General features: G+C 49.5%; 1 protein-coding gene and 1 pseudogene across 1 annotated transcript in view; one reads left to right on the top strand and one right to left on the bottom strand.

Moving 5' to 3' along the window:
• Nucleotides 1-15,931, bottom strand: part of SLC9A1 (solute carrier family 9 member A1) — a 48,390-nt gene extending 32,459 nt beyond the window's left edge. The window contains exon 1 of the mRNA XM_041767354.1: nucleotides 14,773-15,931. Coding sequence (XP_041623288.1) covers nucleotides 14,773-15,127 — 355 coding nt within the window. The 5' untranslated portion in view covers nucleotides 15,128-15,931. The remainder of the gene's footprint in view (nucleotides 1-14,772) is intronic.
• A 2,268-nt stretch (nucleotides 15,932-18,199) lies between these two features.
• On the top strand, nucleotides 18,200-18,749 carry LOC121496505 (annotated as a pseudogene).
• The last annotated feature ends 2,481 nt before the right edge of the window (nucleotides 18,750-21,230 follow it).

The following is a 21,230-nucleotide window of genomic DNA, read 5'->3' as shown; positions in this document are numbered from 1 at the left end:
ACATTGAACCAGAGGCCTTCCTGATTTTTCCCAATTTAGGTTCAGGCTCTGTCACCACTGCATTTTAAGTGGCAGTGCCAGAACCAAGCCCCGTCTGCCACCAGGGCCCACGCTGCTCCGTGCCGCCTCCTGGTGTCACTTCAGCCTGTATCGGGGCTGTTTACATGTCTGTCTCCCACACACAACTGTCAGTACCACCAGGGTGGGAGCCCCTGCCCTCACAGCTGCGCTGACACATGGCAGGTAACTGGAGTCCAGCTGAAGAGAACCTGGGACACCCAGGGCCAGCCACCTCACCTGCAGAGGGAACAGGGGGCTGTTTTAGGGGGAATTGTGGGGACGAATGAAGACACCCTTACACCATCACAGAGGGCCTCTGCACTAGGGGCTTGGGAGACCTGGACTAACCCTGGCTCTGTCACTGTCCACTGCAGCCTGTGGGCAAGTCATTTCCTCTCTGGCCTTTTGCTTCCTCCTCTGTGAGATGAGGGGGTTGGGCTAGGCTCTATGACTGCTCACCAAGCATTTGCCAGCCTTACTGCTGGGTGCTCTCCACAGCACTGTCAAGGACTGCCCCCCCCCAGGTCTGCCTGCCAGGCCCCCCACTGCTGCAAGAGCTGGCAAGTCTAAGCCTCTTGGTCCCCAACCCCCTTATCTTTTCTTTCTCCAGCCTGGATCCCTCACTCTGTCCCTCGCATCCTTCATAATAATAAAAGCTGATTCTCTGATTCTAAGCTTGGTCTTTCTAGGTCTGGCAGCCCCCCAGGTCATGTGGAACCATAGATTCAGCAGGCAACAGACATGTCAGAAGCCTGGCACTTGGCTGCACCAAGGCTCGCACAGGACAGGTCTGGTGACTGCTTGCCTGCAGGCGCTAGGGTGGGGCAGGGGAGGAGGAGGCAGGAGTCCAGCAGAGCCTGGCGTCCTCTCAGCCCCTCCCTTCCTCATGTGCCCTCATGCCCCTCCTGCTCTGCTCCCGCTCCCTGTTCACCCTTCCCTGGGAAGGGCTCTCCCAGCCTGGAGCTTCTGTCCCACTGCTGGTCTGGACACAGATGCCTGCATGGAAGCTTTGTACCTGTTGCTCTCCTAGACCTGGGCCGAGTGGCCGTGGGCCAGGACCTGCTTTGCTCAGCTCACTGAGGCCAGCACAAAGCCAGAGCCAACTCTCCATCTCCGGCTCCTGGGCTGCTCTGCACATCCCTTCCCACATCAGACCACATCACCCCGATCAAAAGCGTTCAATGGCACCACACAGCACCTAGAACCCAACCCAAGGCCAACCCAACCCACTCTTAACACTGTCTTCCCCTCCATTCTCAAACCACATCTCCTTCCCTCCCCCTCCTTCTCATTCTACTCCGAGTTCCTCAAACATGCCTTCCCCATGGCCCCTGGTCTTTGGAAGGCAAGCTCCTTCTTGTCATTTACTCAGCTCAAAAGCCACCTCCTTAGAGAGGCCTTCGCTGAGGATCCAAAGGAGCACATCTCTCTCATATTTATTTTCTTCAGGATACTTATCACTGCCTGACACCATTGTGTCCACCGCCCAACACCCCACACTGGCATGCGAGCCCCCCGACACCAGGAGCCTCCTTGTCTTTCTCCTGGCTGTGTCCTCAGCACCCAGAATAGTGTCTGATGTGGGAGGAGGGAGGTGCTACACACCAGACTCGACGGCCAGGGAGGCCTCTCTGAGGAGATGACCTCCGATGCAGGGCCTGGACAGGGAGCTGGCCTGCGGTGGGCGGTCTTCCAAGTGGCGGAGAGCAAAGGCAGAGGCCCTACAGAGGAAGGTGCACCTGAGAAACTAAGGCAGGCTGGTGTGAGCGAGGCACGGGAAGGACAACAGGCAGTGAGGGTGAGAGGTATAGCCACGCCTCTCCTGGATTTTCCTCTTATCCCAGGTTCATCAGGAAGCACTTGGAAGGTTTAAAGCAGGGGAATCCTGAGTTCTGGTTTGCATTTCTGAACAATTCATCCAGCTGCTCCATGGAGAACTGATTATAGGCAAAGGGGAGTGCAGCCAGGAGTCTGTTCAGGAGGCTCCTTGAGTCACCCAGTTACAGACGCTCGCACAGGGCTTGGACGGGAGAGCAGAAGTGGAAATAGAGTGAAGGGCGAGTCTTGGATCTGTGCAGCCATGCTTTCTAACTGCCTGAGGAGCCCTCTGGCTGGAGTTCCCAATGCCTGGGAATCCAGGCTAGCCCACCTACCCAATCTTATTTCTCACTGACCCCCAGCCCAGACTATCCCCCACACCCAGCCAGGGTGCCTCATTCACACCCACAGCTCAGAGCCTCAGCTGATGCTATAACCCTTGCCTCATCCTCCCCCCACGCCTTCACGAGGTCTTGCAAAGGCACCTGCACAAAGGTCTCTGATCTCCCCTCATTCAAGCCACATCTCTCCTCTCCCTGAAGTCCTCCTAGGCTGAGATGTGGCACAGCAATCATTGGATGCTTTTATTCCATTTCACTCCCTGAGGTGGCTGTAAAGACATGCGCACCAGGACTTGTACCTTTCAGGGTTGCCGTGACACTAGGACAACAATGTACCATGAAGAGCCCTTAGCACAAGGCCAGGCACTTGGTGGGTCCCAGAAAACAACAGCTCCCTCCTTCCCCCCTACACACAGTGACATCCAGCACCAGGGCTCACAGCCCACAGGGAGGCTCAGCTTCTCAGCCCAGCCAAGCAGGTGGGTGAATATGTTTGGGGCTGAGGTTAAATGGCTGAAAGACGCCCCAGAAGGTTTTACCAGAAAAGGTCAATGGCTCTGCATTATCTATGGCTCTGTATTATTCACATCTCTGTGCCTTTCTCCAGCTCCACCCTGCAGGTGAGCAAACACCTGCTTAACCTTCAAGGCTCAGTTCAAAACTCTGGGAAGACTTCTCTGCTCCACCTCCCACCCATCTCCTCCTGTGCACCCACAGCCCTGTGGGGCCCCACTGCAGCATTTCACAGCCTGTCACGGGTGCCTATTTATGTGTCAGTCTCTCCTGTGAGGCTGGGATTATGTTTATTCATCTTTCCATCTCCAGCACAGCATTTCTGAGGCACGAATCAGTGTTTGTTGAATGTATGCCTCCCCCTCCCAGCTGAGACCAAACTCAGACCCTTCAGCTCAGGGCTGCATCTGCATGCCTACCCCAGTCCTGGTGACAGTCAGCATTACCCAGTGCCCTCTGGCTCTCACATCTAAAACCATCTTCCAATCATTCATGTTTCCTCTTCCTTGAATGCTGCAGGCATAGTGGTCACTCCACTTCTGAGTGTTTTTGATGTGCCTGGAACTTTGCACACATTACCTGTTTCACTGGAGAAACTGAGGCTCAGCGAGGGTGGTGGAGTTGCAAAGCAGCAGAACCTTCTGTCCTTCATACTGGCACAGTTCACCTGGCACCTCATCATAGCCGGGCCTATTTTAAAAACCATCATCTGTTCTGCAAAATTTAGTGCTTTTATAGCTACGCATCAAGTTGTCATACAAAGTTGTGCTTTGCTCATTAAATGTTTCAAGTGATAAGTCTTGCTACTACGGCTGGATGGTGAAATGACTATTACATAGGAGAAATAGCAGAGAACTTGGAATGAAAAGCCCTCACTCTGGCTTCAGCCGTGCCAGTGAGGCTTATATGCTCCTAGGCAAGTCATCTAACCTCTTGGGACCTCAGTTTCCGCATTTGTAAAAAGGAGAACAGCATCTCCCCAGAAAGTTTCCTGATGCAGGTTGTAATGTGCTTTAGCCACCTTAGGAGTGTACTCATTAAAAGGATACATATGACTGATCCACAGCCACCTCACATCTGCACTTCGCACAGCACTGGACACACAGCGGGGCATCAGTAAGCCTTGCTGAGTGATTATTCAGTTGCTGGGAGATTCGAGAGTCAGAGGAAACAAGCAAGTATTTCCCTTCCTCCTGACCCTAGAGGGATTCCTGAGTGCCACCATTTATCATGTGTTTGGAATGTGCCAAACTCTGTGACACCCATCTTCCCAGGGCTCTCCCCCTGAACCCTTCCAACGTTGCTGCCAGGTGCCACATTGCGTGGCACGTGATCAAACTAAGACTCAAAGAGGGGAAGGGACTTGCCCAAAGTCACGGTGCCACAAAGTGGTAGAGCTGAAATCTGAACCTAAGTCCGTGGTGGGGCAAAGCCTGTGTTCCTAACCACTATGTTCCCAAAGGGAATTGGTCTGGGACACTCCTCTGTAATTCCAAGACCTTCCCCAACTCGAAGCTTCTGGCTGTGCCCAGTGAGACCCATTTCACTCATGCATCTCATCCAAATCCTACTTATTCTTCAAGGGTTAGTTCAACTATCACTTCCACAAAACCCCCTTCCTAACCTCCCAGGTGGTAAGGTCTTTCTGCCTCTTCTAAACCTTCAGAGAATTCCATCTGTACCTCAAATCACTCCCACTTTCTACTGCCTAACTGTCCTGCATCTATATGGCATTTCTCAGACCAGTCCCTGAATTCCTCAAAAGACATGGTTCTCATGCATCTTTGCTTGGTCTGCCAGCCAGGCTGGCCAGGGGAGGGTGGGGTGGACTCCTGTTCCCCTCCTCCACCAACTTGTAACATGAGTCTTGGGCTGTGCTGAGTGAGGTGAGCTGGCTCTGCCTCAAGCAGGCATCCTGCCTACCTGGTACAGCATCCAGATTCCTGTGGACCCTGGCCTAGGACCCAAAAGATAAGATCTTGATGCCTGGTTTGATGGCAAAGATGCTATAAAAAGCACAGCACCCAGGCTCAACACTGGCTTGTGATGGAGTCCAAAGCCTTGCACTTGGTTTTCCTGCAAGGAGGGGCTGTGTGGCCAAGGCCAAATGGCTTCCTTGCCAGGAACAGCTCTTGGATTGATACTCCAGCAGGAAGTTGCCCTTCTTAGGCTTAAAGGACCCATCAGAGTTACCAATGCTTAGAAACCAACATCCAGGCCAAAGACCACAGCCCTTCCTACTGGTCTATGTCTTACTGTCCAGAGACCCCTGGGTTATTAGTTAAGAGAGCAGGAAAAGCCTCCCTCTGCCATTGAACTCCTGTGTGGCTCTGGGCCTCAAATGGAAAATGAAAGGATGGGATCAAAACCTTTTCCTCTCCCCTCTGGGCCCCTGGGCCACAGGTTATCATAAGGTTCTATTTCTAGCATTCTGCAGGTAGAAAAATATTCTCTACTTTCACTCCCAGAATTGGTAAGAGCAGGAGATAAAGTGTCCCAGTCCAGAAATAGCAAAGGCCAATCACGGCTGCCTAGCACTGTGCCCTCAAAGCCTGTCCCCTTCAGAGGCAATCCCTTGTCTCTGCTGCCTCAAAGGTAGCTGCTTCCCCTAACAGAAACTCAGAGGTGTGTCTGGGCCCTACCGACTTTAGGAAAAATGGGGAGAGGCCTGAATTACCTTTCAGGGTGTGAACTGGACACACCATGGAGACCTAGCAGACCCTGGGGGTAGAAGGAGCCCAGCACCTTCCCTGCCAGCACAGTAGGGCAGGGCAGGAGGAGCCTGCTGCACCTGCTTTGATCCCCAATCCAGAAAAGCTTTTTCTCTGCTTTACAGGGTCACTTTCCTTTCTCTTCTCCCAGGACACAGCTTACTCATTCTGACTGGGTTCAGTTCCCTTGCCTAGAATGAGTTCTACAGTCTCCCAGGCAAATCCCACTTGCCCTGGGGTTCAGTACAGTACTTTGCCCAAGGAAAGTCCTTTACTGTTCTTCAAATTTTCACAGCACAAAAGTTCAAAGCTCCTCAACTTTGTGGGGCGACACAGATCCCTCGGAAAATGTTGTGGCTAGTACTACTCTCTCTCTGATAAAAACACATACATACAATGTCTGCAGACTATCTTGGGGGGCCCATAAGTCCCCTGAACTCCACCATGGACTCAGAAAGACTCTTAGGAACACCTAGATGGCTCAGTCAGTGGAGCATGCAACTCTTGTGAGTTTGAGCCCCACAGTGGGTGTAGAGCCCACATACATAAATACATAAAAAGAAGTATCTTAGAAACCTAAATCCTAGAATAAAAGCAGGTCATCCAGTCCATTCTCCCACCTAAGCCAGAATCCCTTCCAAAAGCAAGTCTTACCAAACGATGTTCATCTTCTCCACCTGGCCCACTCCTCAGGACCACTCCTTCAGGAAACCTTCCCTCATGTCTCCTCCTCTAATCCAATGCCCCATCATCCCAGCCTGAGCTACACACTCTCCAAACCTTGTATGTTGTCTTACTTCTCCAGCAACCAAGCTGGCTCTCTGCGAACCTGTTCATTTGGTCTCATAACCCTGAGCTGGAGTTGGAGAGGACCATGATCCTATACTTGGGAATTCCGTACTCTGAAGCCAGGGCTGATGACAGCAATGGCCCATCTCCCAAAAGGCCTCAGTCTGCCCAGGCCTCACCAGAGCAGGAGCTCCTCTGGGATGACTGCCTTTCCTACTGAAAACTCCCAGAGAGGCCTTTCTTTCAATAACTTTTCCTATCGACAGATAGGAAAACTAAGGCCCAGGGAGGCAAAATGACTTACCATAGGTCAATCTGCAAGAAAGAGGCAGAGCTAGGACTAGGATCCAGGTCTCAGCCTAGAACAATTTTTCCTTTATACAAATGGTTTTATGAAAACTAAATCTATCCTCATACTCCCACACTCATATATGCATAGAGAATTTATGAAAAGAAGCACAAGAAAGTTAACTCTGGGGAGTAAGACAGTCAAGTTATCAGAGAAATAAGGAGGGAACCTTTTACTTTTACCTTAATACCCTTCCAGACTGTGAGTTTTATTTGTTTGTTTTGTTTTGACCACAAACATGTTTTATTTATTCATATTTTAAAAATAAATCTGCCACAGAAAGGAGATTCTGGCCCCAGCCCACTCCCAACACACATAAAAACAAAGAGAAGCTATAAGTCAATCTGTCTAGGCACAACCATAAATTAGTGAGATTGCCTTCTTGCATGGTTTATGGACACTGGTCTCATTCATTCACAGTCACGGTGCAGTTGATGGCTTGAAGAATCTTCCCAGGAAAAGTTCAATTCAATTAGGCCTCTTGGCAGCTCCCTGAGGAAGCTCTGGTATCTTGCTTTTACTTACACAAATGGAGGGCAGACCAAACAGAACCAGACTTTTCCAGAGAGACCCCACCCAGCCCAGAGAGGATGCCCTTAAAGACTCTCCATTAGAGCCAAGCCCAGGGAAGTGGCAAGGGAGGGAGGTGGCCTTGGCAGCACCACTCACATGCAGGCTGACGCCTCAAAGCACTCTAAGTGTCACTTTCTGAGTTTAGTGAAACTCCCTGCCTGGCATTCGGTCTTGTGAGGAGCCTCTCCAACCCTTCCTCTCCTTCTCTGAGCTGTCAAACTGGTTTCCTGCCTGACCCATGCTTCACACGGACCCCATCTCTACATGGAAGTCAGTCATGCACTCCTTCATTCCCCAGAGATACAGGAGTCCTTCCTCTGTGCCAGGCACAGAGAAGAAAGCAAACAAAGGCCCTGTCCTCAGGGGGCTTACACCCGTGGGGATCGTGTGCTGAGAATAACTCTCTGGGTCCTGCATGGCTATCTTATTCCTCTCCATCCTTCAAGACTAGCTCAAATTCCACTTCCCCTGAGAGGCCTCCACTACTCACCCCTGCCCTCAGGGACTGTTTATTCCCTGAACTTTGCCTGCCAGGATGTTTGTGCCATCCCCTCAGCACAAACAGACCATTTTCTCCTAAGCACACTGGAGGCTCCTAATGAGCAGGGCCTGGGGTTTCACTTTTCTTGGTTGCCTGATGGCCCACAATGCTAAATGCCTGGTGGCTGACTTCGCCAACCTGCCTCTCCAATCTCAGCTTGAAGAGACAAATTAATCAGCTGCTCTCAGGCTGACCAGGACAAAGACATAGCCTTTGTGAGCTTTGCCTGGCACACGGCAAGTGCTATGCAAGTGTTAGCTATTTATTATTTTGGTGAGCTCGTGGGCTCTGCCTGAAACACAGCTGTGATGTCACCCCTCTGCCTTCAGAGCCTGGTCTCCAACAGGCTGAGTTCTGTGGAAGGGTGAGACTGGGCTTAGGGGTAAGTGTCCCCACAGGGGACTGGGAAGGGGGCACTGGGGAGGAACAGGACTTCTCATCCTGAACCTCACTGCAAGCCGCTTACGAATATATCTTTTCAGAAAAGTACTTGTGGAGGTGATTTGGGGAACTCCAAACTCTCAGCAAGTCAGTATTAGAACTCAGGGGTCAGGTCTGGCTGAAGAAGACCCTGAAATTGGTCCCACATGTTAGATGAGCTTTAGGGGTAAGAAAATGAAGTCAGCATGATCCCAAGGAAGGGGGAGAGCCCACTGATCAGACCCAACTCAAAACTTACTTCAGTTAAAACTGAATTAGCCCATAAGATTAAAAATACCCACATATAATCACAGGCTGCCTAAAAGTATCAGTTGATGTTTATCGGCATCTAAAGAGATGGTTTGGCCCAGGGCGGTGTGTGCAGACAACCTTGGGGAGACATGTCTGACTCAGACGTTTGCAGGGGGTGTGAGTGCTGCAAAATGAGGCCCACACAGGCGATGGATGACTCAGGAATAACCCAGGTCCTGGGTTTGCTGAGTGAGCCTTCTCTCCTCACCACGGAGGGAAAGGGGGCAGGTGAGGGGATGATGGAAGGAGGCAGGCCAGCCAGCTCAGGCCAGGCTGGCATTCCCAAAGGGAGTCTGAGGGTCCCTCCACTCCCATTCCCTGCCTCTCCTGTGTTTCTGAATGCCAAACCTCAGAGAAGGGCTATTTAATTCACGGTGGGACATGGAGAGGTGGGGGCTAGGGGTGTCACAGGTTTTTCCCTAAACCCAAGAAACGATCCACAGAGAGCAGGCAAGACTTGAAATAGTAACACCTTAAAACTCTTCCTTTTCAAAATGATTATGGGAAAAATCAGACTTCCGAAATGAAAGGGAGTTGGGGCATAATGAAGAACACGGGCTCTGGAGTCAGAAAGATCTGGGCACGAACTCCAATATTTTCTAGCTGCGCAAGTACCTGGCATAGTTTCTGAAATAGGAGCTTAATAGGCAGCCACTAATGTAATTAAGAAACATACGACAAAATTATTACAAAATATTCCTTAACAGGAGCTCAGAGAGGTTGTACCTTGCCTAAGGTCACACAGCCCAGCAAAGAACTAAGACCAGATCTCAGGTTTCTTGAGTCCCTTGTTCCTGCCCATTCAGCAGTTTTTTGGTTGTAATTCACTTCTCTGCTTCTCCCATCTCCTCCCGGAGGCCCTACAACACTTTAAGAAAAAGCCCTCTATTTCAAAGGTTTGCTGTTCCATTGACCAGGGCTCTGAGAATGACAGGCCCCAAGGCTGAGTTCAGCCCTCATACTCTTCATAGGAACTAGGAGTTGATCTGGCCTGGGCTCCAGATGACCCCAGATGCCTTACTCCTTCAGTTCTCCCCTCCTACTAGGGGAACTGGTGTCCTTTCTGACAACCACTGAGGTTACCAACATGGATGTGCCTTGTCACTTACTCTCATCAAAAACCTCTTTGGATCTCTAGTCTCCGTTCTCTTTATAATGACCCAGCATGTCAGCCAGGCAGGAAAGGATGGAGTCTTGGGTTAGAAGCCCAGAGATTAAAACAAAAGAAGTCCAAGTCCAGAGATTGTGTCCTTGGCACTTACTTGCTAAGTGGCCTCAGGTCCCTTAGCTGTATAATGGGCACATCAATACCACCTGCTAACCCACTGAGACAATCAGGATTAAATACTACATATGCAAGTGCTTTGGAAACAAGTTACAATAGTAATGAGAATTACTACCAAATTCTACCTGCCTATAGGGCTAAAGAAATTTGTGCCACCTGCTCCCAACACAGAGGCTGCCTCTCAGGGGATCCTGCTGGGCCCTGAGGGTAACCAAAAGCAGCCCCACACCCTTTCTTCCCAGAGGGAGAAGGTCACAATCACAAGGTTAGCCACCCCCTGCTGGCTAACCCCCCTTTCACTGGCACTCCCCTGCCTAACCAAGGAAGAAGGAAGCCTCGTCAGACCAAAGAGATGGCAGGCAGGGTCACTACCAGGGGACCAGGGAAAGCCCAGGAAAGTCCTGCAGGATTCAGCTGTACCTATATGCAACTCATGGGGACAGGGGATAGGCCCAAAGCTGGGCACAGAACCCCAACCGCTTTCTCAGGACAGAGAGAGGGCTCCCACCACTGTCATCTACCCCACCCCTAGAGGGAGTCCGAGTGCAGCATGCTGGGCATCGACTCCACAGAAGGCCACATGTGCATCTGCCCATGGGACTGTGAGGGGCAGGAGATACAGTTGCACTCCTCTGGGAGGCTATGCCAAGACTCACACAGAAAAGAAACAGCAATTCAACATCACGGAAGATAACCTCTATGAGCTGTTTCCTCATCTGTAAAACAGAGATAGCCTTTATTTCGTATGATTATAGTAGGAATTAAATGAGACCACTTTTATAAAGTGCCTGACACTACTCTGTAGATACTCAATAAATGGTAATTCTGATTAAAACACAAACACACCCAACAGAAGAGATGTCACAGGGCAGGCTAGGCCTCATGCCAAAGTTGTGGATAAACAATAAGGGAAACGGGTTCAGGGGGAGAAGTCAGAGCAACTGCTGTGGGATGGAGTGGGCTGGGAAGACCGCCCAAAAGGGTGGAGTCTGAACAGGCCATAGAAGCTGTCTCAGCAGCCAGGCACAGTGCTGGGCATTCCCAAGTGTGCCCTCTACACCGGTCTTAGAAGGCTATCTTAGCATCTTCACCTTACCAGTGAGGCAAGTCAGGTCCAGCGAAATGAGGCACCTGGCCATGATCACTGGTCCTGAGGGGCAGGAGCAGAGCCCAGACTTTCTGACCATGTCTGCTTTCCCAGAGCTAGAGGAACGCAGTGGGAATGAGAGGAGGATAGGCATGCCTTGTGGGAGCTCAGCTAAACGAAGTCCAGCAGCTTAACCAATCGAAGCCCTCCAAGCACCCTGACACTTCTGGAGACACATGTCCTACCTGAAGGCTTCCTCCCAGACCCCAGCTGACCCTCCCCTTCCCACCCCTCCCACTGTCCTGCAGTCCATCAGCTGTTTTCCCAAAGAGAAAAAGGTCACCCCTTTCTTTTTAGAGAGTGCTGTCTGGGCTTCTTGAGACAATTTCAACATGACCTTTAGAGTTGTTCCTCTCTCCTTTTGTGAAGTGGGAGAGGTGAGTTCTAGTCTTAGTTTTACAGGAAACCATTTGCTGGGGCTGACATCCATGCATATGAAGTGGGCAATAGTGACCCTACCTCCCCGCCTCACAGACTTGTTTAAGGAGGAAATGGCAGGATATGCCTTGCAAAGACCAAAACAAAACAAAACAAAAAAGCTATAAAGCTATAAGATGTGAAAAGACAAAGGAAGGCTTCTTGTCTCTGGTCAGGAGACAAGATGAATACCTGCTTTATGGGTTCTCGGGCCTCTGCCAGGAGTTCCAGGTCAGGGATATGGGCAAACAAACTCAGGGGGTGCCAGTGGTGAGCTGGGTTACAGGGAGGCTCTCCCTTGGAACAATCACTAGACTGGGAGTCGGGTGAACTGGGGACAAAGTGTAATTCACACAGAGCCCACACATCACAAGGCGGGGGAGAAGCGGGAAGCAGACCTAACCTAAGGCTTGGGGTCACGTTCACAGGTCTCCCAATGGTCTAAACTCCCCTCTTACCACCAGCCCCTCCCCGTCAAGGAAAAGGCAAGAATCTCTGTCAGAGAGAGCAAAAAGGCCCAGAGAAGGGCCTCCTGTCACCCACTGAGCCAGTCAGAATAGAACCCAGAAGCTTTTGTTACTCTAGAACTTCAACTGTAGCCCACTCCGCCCTCCCACAGCTCTCTCTGATGGGGGCAACCCGAGGCCCTGCTCGCTGATTAGGACAGGAAGGTGAACTGCATACAGCGCTTTCTGCTCTTTAAGGAGGGGTACCTTGCAAGGGAAGCAGCTGCCAGCCATGACAGAATGAGGGCTTGCACACGACTCCTACCCACACTGCGGCGCTGAGAGAGTAGGCAAGACCCCAAAGTGAACTCCTAGGCTCCTGGGTATCTGTAAGTGCAGAGGGAACGTGGCCTCAACCCCCACCCTGGGCCCCTAAGTCAGTTGGTGCTGTTTCCCCTCCCCGCCCAGGACCAGCCCTGGAGGCAGCTGAAGTGAGAGGAAGAACAAAATCAGGACACACCCAACACCCCAAAACCTTAAGGAAGGACACCGTGTGACAGCCTAGGGTTGAGAGATTTGTGAATCTTCAGCTTCAGAGAAGACTGTATGTATATAGGAGGCTGAGGTAGGGATGCATCTACCTTTGGTGGTGAAAATCCCAAAAGGGGCAGCTGTCACTCACTGAGCGCTTCCTGTAGGAAAAAGGCAGCTTTGTATGTATTAACTTGGGTCACTGTCACATTGGCAGCACTACAGGTACTATTATTTTCCCCATTTTCTATCTGGGGAAGCGGAGGCTCAGAAAGGCTAAGTGGCAGAGTGGAGAAGCCTTTATCTAACCTCAGTTCTACTCTGCAAAGAGAAAGGGACAAAATGAGCAACCACCTTTGCCACCTGAAAGGGGACCCTTGAGATCTTTTGGTCCTAATTCTCTCTCCCAGAAGAGCCAGATGCTAGGGCTCCTCTGTTTTCTGAATGCCCTTCCATGCCAGAGACACAGACTTTTAGAACTGCAAATGCCCTGAGATCATATCCAGCCTCCTCATTTTACAATGAAGAGAATTGAGGCCCAAGGCCGAGTGACTTGCCAGGTTACCCGAGTCAGTGGAATGGCAGAAATGACAGACCTGGAAGTGGCCAAAGATCAACTGACAGGTGGGGAGGTGTGACAGGCCCAAGGTCACAGAGAAAGGTGGGATGAGAAGCCAAGTTTCCTAACTTCTAGATTGATGCCCTTGCCATGGCATCATCTCTGTTCTCCAGCTCCTCAGGGTCTCTTGGCACAGGTACTGGTGGGAACAAAGCAGGCCAAGCCTGACCCCATTAGAAATAGATACCAGGCCTTCAGGGACCAACTCCTTACTGCCCAGAGTAGGATCTCTGTGGTCATGCTGTTGTCCCAAGAGAAGGCACTGAGACTTGTAGTGTAGCCCCCAGCGCTCAGTGCCCTAACACAATGCCAGATATCACTGGAAGATGAGGGAGTTGCAGAGAGAAGGGTAATTTATAGACAGTGATTATGGTCTCATACAGGCAAATGACACGTCATGGTCACTAGTTTCCTATAAAAAATTAAGACACAGGTTTCATGACTCAATTGATATGGTCAAATTTAGAGATTCTTGCCAGTTTCACAGCTGGGCAAGACCTGTAGGAAAAGGCCCCAGTTTGTTCAAGGTCATGTTGTTGTCGGAATCGGTACACATGGCTCCCCTTGCCCAGTCCTTGATTTTTACCAGGAAGCTGGCTGCCACTGGGGTATAGGTGCATGGAGCTGGGCCACCAGCTCCATACACTGGCCCTGCTATTGCCACAGCACCAGAGCTCCACACCAGCAACCGGATCTGTCAAAACAGAGTGTCCTCCTGCAGCACGTCCCAGAACCTGCCTCACACCAGCCTGGCATCTCCTCTCGGCTCTAGCATGTCCTTGGAAAAGCTGCGAGGCTTCCTATCAAGAGTCACAAACTCTCCGAACCCAAACCAGCAGAATCCCAGATCTTCATGCCTTCCGCAGATAGCTGAGGCTAAAAAAGCAAAAGCAGCTTTCAAAGCCCCCTTGGACACACTTCCAGGGACTTCTGGGCTATGCAGGCTCCAGTGAACTCCATCAATCACCCAGCAGAACAGAGTATTCAGGCCTAGCAGTGAGGGAGACCAGGGAGGGGAGGGAACTACTTTTTTGGTTCCTTCTCCCAAAAAGAACACTTCAAAGTCTCTTCAGACCAGAACATCCTGAGCCCACCCACCTGTCCCTCTCCCCACTTGGTTGAGTGACTGGCCAGCCCATGTAGCACCTTGAGACACAGCCGGGTACCAATGTGGAGGGGCACATTGGGGGGGGGCAGACCAAGCTTCAACTTCCTCCACTCCCCCCTTTGCCTCTAAAACAGACTTTAAAAACTTCCAGGGCCCCAGTCCCATAAGCTGTATAAAGGATAGCATTCCTGGGCCGGAAACTGACTCAGGGGCTCCCAACCAGCCTGGGCAGGCAGAGCTGACAGATAACATTCTGGGAATAAAGGAAGGTGACACTATGAGGATCCCTCATAGTTCCTCCACACTTCTAGGTCTCCAGCACACAGGTCCCCTGCTATACTTAAACTCCTCAGACAGACCAAGTAGATATAAACTCCATCCTGGAATGCCCTCCCATGAAGCATGTAATTGCCCTGGCTGCTGTTGACAGAGCAGACTGTGCCACTTGCTGGAAGACACTCCTATCTCACACACAGCTGGGTACCTGGCTCCCCTCAGGGTCTGGCCCAGCCAGAGACCTGCAGGGCCTGGAACCCTTGCTGAAAGTACCTAATATAAGAAGCATCCCAAGTTCTAATCCTGCTTTCTCTCACGCACAGAGCTGGCTCCAATCTTGGGAGCACTGGGACCACAGAGCTCAAGTTTGAGAAGGACTAAGATGGCAGGATGGAGGCTGCCTACATTACTGGAGTGGCCCAGACCCTCACTCCTGGGCAGTCTCAAGCGGTAAGGGTGGGGCAAGAAGCCCACCAGTTTGGTAGCAGCACAGGTGTCGGAGCAAACTGGACTTACCTATCTTCATGAGGCAGGCCAGCAGGATCCAAAGCGAGATCTCAAAGGGTGTGCGCACATGTGTGTAGTCGATGCCCAGGACTGGGAAGGCCTTTCGAGTCTTCATGCTGTGCTCAGTGACAGAATGGTTAACAGGACGGCTCTCGGGGGCCAGCTCCGGTGGGGCAGTGGTGACATCCCCAATCGAGCGTTCCCGTGGTGGCTCTGAGCCTCGGATGGTGTTGGCAGTAGGGCTGGGCTGCAGGCCATGGCTCCTGAGAACAGGTAGCAGCCCCACCAAGGCTACGGCCACCAGCAACGAAGGGAAGATTCGCGGAGGAGCGCGACCGCAGATGCCAGACCACAGAAGCAGCATGCTGATCCCTTGGCTCAGCAGGCCTTGACCGTTAGCAAAGTGAGAGTAAGACCCGGGACATAGGTGGCAAGGGGTCAGCAGGTGGAAGACGGACTGGGAGCAATCTCTAGAAAAAGTTCATGTTTCAGAGAGGTATTTGTGTGGAAGCAGATCTCTGCGGGGTGGAGGGAGGCTGGGTTTGCAATGGAGAACTCCAAAGTGGACAAAGAGGACAAGGACCCAGAAAGGACCACAGGAGACCAAAAAGGTCCAGGCCGGGGAAAGGAGGTGGGGGGAAAGAGACTGCACCCTAGGGACAGAGGAAGAGACAGGATAGGATGGACCCCAGGGAAGGAAAAGAGGGAAAGATGGAATTCTTGGCTGAGCAAAGTGACTGAGGAGCTAGGACTCAGCTAAGGGAAGGGGCAGGGAGCCTGAGTAAAGGAAGGGGACCGAAGGTGGGGGGGCCGGAGGGCGGGAGTGGGAGCCAGTCCAGGAAAGGAGAGAGGGGGCTGGGAGCCCAGCCTGCGAGGAAGGAGTGAAGCCGGAAAGCTGCTGCCGGGAGCTTCCCCACCCAGAGAAGGGCCGGGGTGCAGGCAGGCGCGCTGGGCTGAAATTCCGGGGAAATGGAGGGAGGCGGAAGGCGGAGGCAGGCGGCCTGGCGGGAGGGCGCCTCGGGGCGGGCTGGGGGCGGCTCGCGGTGGGCCGGCAGCAACACGCCCCTCCTTGCGGCCCTGGCGCGGCGCGGCGCTCCGCCCCGGCCCAGCTTCAGTTCCGCCGCGTCCAGCTCCAGTGACAGCCCCGGGCCCAGCCCCAGCCCCAGCCCCGGCAGCGGCGGACTGATGCTTCGCTGAGCCCGGTGCTGGTATTTATACGCACCAACGAGCAGCCAGCGCTGCGGGCTAGAGGGACCTGTCAGCGCCCGCGCACCGCAGCGACCACTGCCGCCAAGGGAGGGAAGTACGCGTAGGAAGAGGAAGAGCAGAAGAGGCAAAAAAAAAAAAGGTGTGTGGGGGGGAATTGAATCCCCAGAGATTCTAACTAACAAGGATAGAATGCTGTACTATTTACAAAGCACTTTCACGTAGACATCTGCGGGATCGTGAGTTCCCAGCTATCTTGGAAAGGATATATTTTATCTTATGTGTTTGGTTACTATATGACCTTGAGCAAGTTACTTAACTTCTCTGTTCCCTAGCTTTCTTATCTGTCAAGTGCATATGGTAACACTACCTATTTTGGAGGGATGCTATGATGACCAGATGAGATAATCTACACAAACTGTTTAGAATAGATCCTAGCCTATAGAACCATTCCAGTTTTGCAGGTGAGAAAACAAGAGAATTCCTTAGCTAGTATATAGTTATATTAGTTTGCTAGAGCTGCTGTAACAAAGTACCACAAACTGGGTGGTTTAAAGAATAGAAATTTTGGGGACACCTGGTTGGCTCAGCAGTTGAGCGCCTCCCCAGGGCATGATCCTGGAGTCTTGGGATCGAGTCCCACATCTGACTCCCTGCACGGAGCCGGCTTCTGTCTCTGCCTATGTCTCTACCTCTCTCTGTCTCTCATGAATGAATGAATGAATGAATAAATAAATAAATAAATAAATAAGTCTTTAAAAAAACAAAAGAACAGAAATTTTTGTCTTATACTCTGCAGACTAGAGGTCTTAATTGAAGGGGTCAGCAGAGTTAGGTCCTTTTGAGAGCTCTGAGGCAGAATCTATTTTTTGCCTCTCCTAGCTTCCAGTGGTCGGCTGACAATCTTTGAGGTTGGATGATTATGCCAACATAACCACTCTTCATGTGGTCATCTCCTTGGGTCTCTGTCTCTCAGTCCAAATTTCCCCTTTTTACAGGATTACCAGTCAGATGGATGGGGGCCCACCTTAATGATATTATCTTAACTTGATCATCTTTAATCATCTATTTTCAAATAAGGCCATGCTCACAGGTCCTGGAAATTAGAACTTCAACATCTTTTGGGAGGGTACAATTCAATCCACAGCAGTGGTGGAACTGAGATTTGAACGTGTTCATTGGAATTGGTAAAATTTAAGAGGTCATAGCTGTAGACAGGAATCATTGGAAAGCTTAGAGCAGTACCCAGCAAACACCACACATATATATATCATTATCTTTATTTACATGTACTGAGGGCCTCAAATGTAGACTTTTGGTGTTAGGACTGCATGAAGTTATACATTCAGTCACATAGACACATTGACAGACTAGAAGGAAGGGATATCTGAAAATTGGTTCCATCATGAGACTATACCACCTAGAGTGTGCTATGAATTTAATAATTTCAGATAAATTATATCACTATTATATTATTCAGGGTAAAAGTGTGATCTTATTAAAAACAGTTAAATATACTGTGATATTTCTAACCCTGTTTTAGCAAGTCCTCATTTTTTAACCATTCCAGCCCCATCTTTCTCAACTCAGAGAAGACATGTTTGTGCAGATCTTTCCCCCTGCAGATCTAGTGCAATCTTAGATGCTTGGACCTTGGGTGGCATCTCCTCCCCCTGCACCCCCAGCCATGTCTGCTTCCCTGTCCCCTCACTGAATCTTTTCAACAAAAGTAATGGGAATTTTATGGAATTGCTATAGCTATGACATCAATATATGTAGCAAATAATGTGTGGAAAGAATATGCTGGGCCACTTACTAGCTGTATGTCATGACCAAGTCACATTTTACATTTTGTTTTGTCACTTAGTTTCTTCATATACCCAAAGTAGGTCTTGAACCCACAACCCTGAGACCAACAGTCACGTGCTCTACTGACTAAGCCAGTCAGGTACCCCAGTGCATACCTTTATTTAAAAATACTTTATTTTTTTAGCCAGGGGTGCCTGGGTGGCTCAGTCGGTTAAGCATCTGACTCTTGATTTTACTTAGGTCATGATCTCAGGTTATGAGATTGAGCCCCATGTTAGGCTCCAAGCTCAGCAGGGAGCCTGCTTCTCTCCCTCTGCCCCTCCTCCTGCTTATGCACGTGCTCACTCTCTCTCAAATAAATAAATAAATCTTAACTTAAAAAAATACCTTATGGCTTGTTTGGCTTTCAGTTCAGAGGAGATGAAGGTGCAACTGTCTTTGGTGGTCTGGAATCCAGGTTCATCTGACACCAGCCACCTCCACCATGCCACCTAAGTTTGACCCCAACAAGATCAAAGTCATGTGTCTGTGGTGCACCGTTAGGGAGATCAATGTCATGTCTGCCCTGGGCCCAATTCACCCTCTGGGTCTATCTCCAGAAAATGTTGGTGATGACATCACCAAGGCAAGCAGTGATTAGAAGAGTCTGAGGATTACAGTGAAATTGACCATTCAGAATAGATAGTCCCAGATTGAAGAGATATCTTCAGCCTTGGCCCTAATTATTAGAGCCCTCAAAGAACTGTCAAGAGACAGAAGAAAAACATTAAGCACAGTGGAAATATCACTTTTGATGAGATTGTTGACATTACCTAACAGATGCAGCACAGATCTTTAGCCAGAGAACTCTCTGGAACCATTAAAGAGATCCTGGGATGGCCCAATCTGTGGGTTGCAATGTTGATGGCCACCACCTTCATGACATCATAGATGACATTAATAGTGGTACAATGGAATGCTCAGCTAGTTAAGAACTACAAAGGAAAATATTCCAATAAAGGATCATTTGGGGTGCCTGGCTGGCTTAGTAGAACATGCAACACTTAATCTCAGGGTCATGAGTTTGAGCCCCAGTTTGGGTGTAGAGATAACTTTTAAAAATAGTAAGTTAAATGACATATTTTTTAAAAGAGAGACAGGGCAGCCTGGGTGGCTCAGCGGTTTAGCGCCTGCCTTCTGCCCAGGACTTGATCCTGGAGACCCGAGATCGAGTCCCACGTCGGGCTCCCTGCATGGAGCCTGCTTCTCCCTCTGCCTGTGTCTCTGCCTCTCTCTGTGTGTGTCTCTCATGAATAAATAAATAAATAAAATCTTAAAAAAATAAAAAGTAAATAAAAAGAGAGACTCATTTGACAAGACCCCCCCCCCAAAAAAAAAAAAAAAACTTTATGGCTAAAAAATGTTAACCACCATCTGAGTTTTTAGCAAGTCATAATCTTTCTTGCTGAGAAGATCTCACCTCGATGTTAAGACTGCTGACTGATGATGATGAGGGTGGCGGGTGCTGAAGGCCTGGGTGGCTGGGGCAATTTCTTAAAATAAGAGAGGTTTGCTGCATTGATGACTCTTCCTTTCATGAACGATTTCTTGGGAACATACAAAGTTATTTGATAACATGTTACCCACGGTAGAACTTCTTTCAAAATTGGAGTCAATCCTCTCAGACTCTGCCATTGCTTTATCAACTCAGTTTATGTACTATTCTAAATCCTTTGTTGTCATTTCAACAGTCTTTACAGCATCTCCACCAGGAGTAGATTCCATCTCAAGAAACCACTTTTTCACTCGTCTATGAGAAGCACTTCCTTATCCATTAAAGTTTTATCATGAGGTTGCAGCAAGCAAGTCAATCCCATATTCAGGCTCCATTTCTCATTCTAGTTCTCTTGCTGTTCATACCACATCTGCAGCTACTTCCTTCACTGAAGTCTTGAACCTCTCATAGTCATCCCTAAGGGTGGAAATCAACTTCTTCTAAATTCCTGTTAATGTTGATATTTGGACCCCTTCCCATGAATCATGAATGTTCTTAATGGCATCTAGAATGATGAATCATTTCCAGAAGCTTTTCAACTTACTTTTCATAGATCCATCAGAGGAATTACTATCTAAAGCAGCTATAGCCATATGAAATATAATTTTTAATGTATTTCTTAAATAATAAGATTGAAAGTCAAAATGGCTCCCAGACTCATGGGCTATAGAATGAACATTGTATCAGCAGGCACAAAAACAACATAAATCTTGATGTACATCTCCATCAGAGCTCATGGTTGACCAGGTACATTGTCAATGAGCAGCAATGTTTTGAAAGGAATCTTTGTTTCTGAGCAATAGGTCTCAATAGTGGGCTTAAAATATCCAGTAAACTAGGTTGTAAACAGATATGCTGACATCCAGGCTTTGCTCTTCCCCTGGTGGACCACAGGCAGAGTAGACTTAGTGTAATTCTTAAGGACCCTAGGATTTTCAGAATCGTAAATGAACATTGCTTCAACTTAAAGTCATGAGCTGCATTACCCTCTAACAAGAGAGTCAGCCTGTCTTCTGAAGCTTCAAAGCCAGGCATTGACTTCTCTCTAGCTATAAAAGTCCTAGATGGGGCAGCCCTGGTGGCTCAACGGTTTAGCGCCGGCTTCAGCCCAGGGCCTGATCCTGGGGACCTGGGATCGAGTCCCATGTCGGGCTCCCTGTGTGGAGCCTGCTTCTCCCTCTGCCTATGTCTCTGCCTCTCTCTCTCTGTGTCTCTCATGAATAAGTAAATAAAATCTTTAAAAAAAAAAAAGACTAAAAAAAAAGTCCTAGATGGCATCTTCTTCCAACACAAGGCTGTTTTGTCTACATTGAAAATCTGTTGTTTAGTGGAGCCACCTTCATCAATTATCTTAGTTAGATCTGGAAAGCTTGCTACAGTTTCTACATCAGAACTTGCTGCTCCATCTTACACTTATTTTAAGGAGATGACTTATTCCCTTACAACTCATGAACCAACTTCTGAGAGCTTCAGACTTTTTCTGCAGCTTCCTCTCCTCTCTCAGACTTTGTAGAATTGAAAAGAGTTAGGGTCTTAATCTTTGTTGTCCTATATGGGTGTGGTTCATGTCACCACAAAACACAAGAGTGACATCAAAGATCACAGATCACTGTAACAAATAAAATAACAATGAAGAAGTTTGAAATATTGTGAGATTTATCAAAATGTGGCACAGAGGAGTGCCTGGGTGGCTCAGTTGGTTAAGTTTCAGCGCAGCAGGGAGTCTACTTTTCCCCCTCCCTCTGTCCCTACTCCCCCACACCGTGCTTGCGCCCAGAACCTCAGTGTCCATTGAAAGATGAATGGATAAAGAAGCTGTGGTCTATGTATAAAATGGAATATTACTCAGCCATTAGAAACGACAAATACCCACCATTTGCTTCAGTGTGGATAGAGCTGGAGGGTATTATGCTGAGCA

Source organism: Vulpes lagopus, chromosome 8, assembly GCF_018345385.1.
Source record: "Vulpes lagopus strain Blue_001 chromosome 8, ASM1834538v1, whole genome shotgun sequence".
Lineage (NCBI taxonomy): Eukaryota > Metazoa > Chordata > Mammalia > Carnivora > Canidae > Vulpes > Vulpes lagopus.
This window is presented reverse-complemented; position numbering and strand designations above follow the sequence as displayed.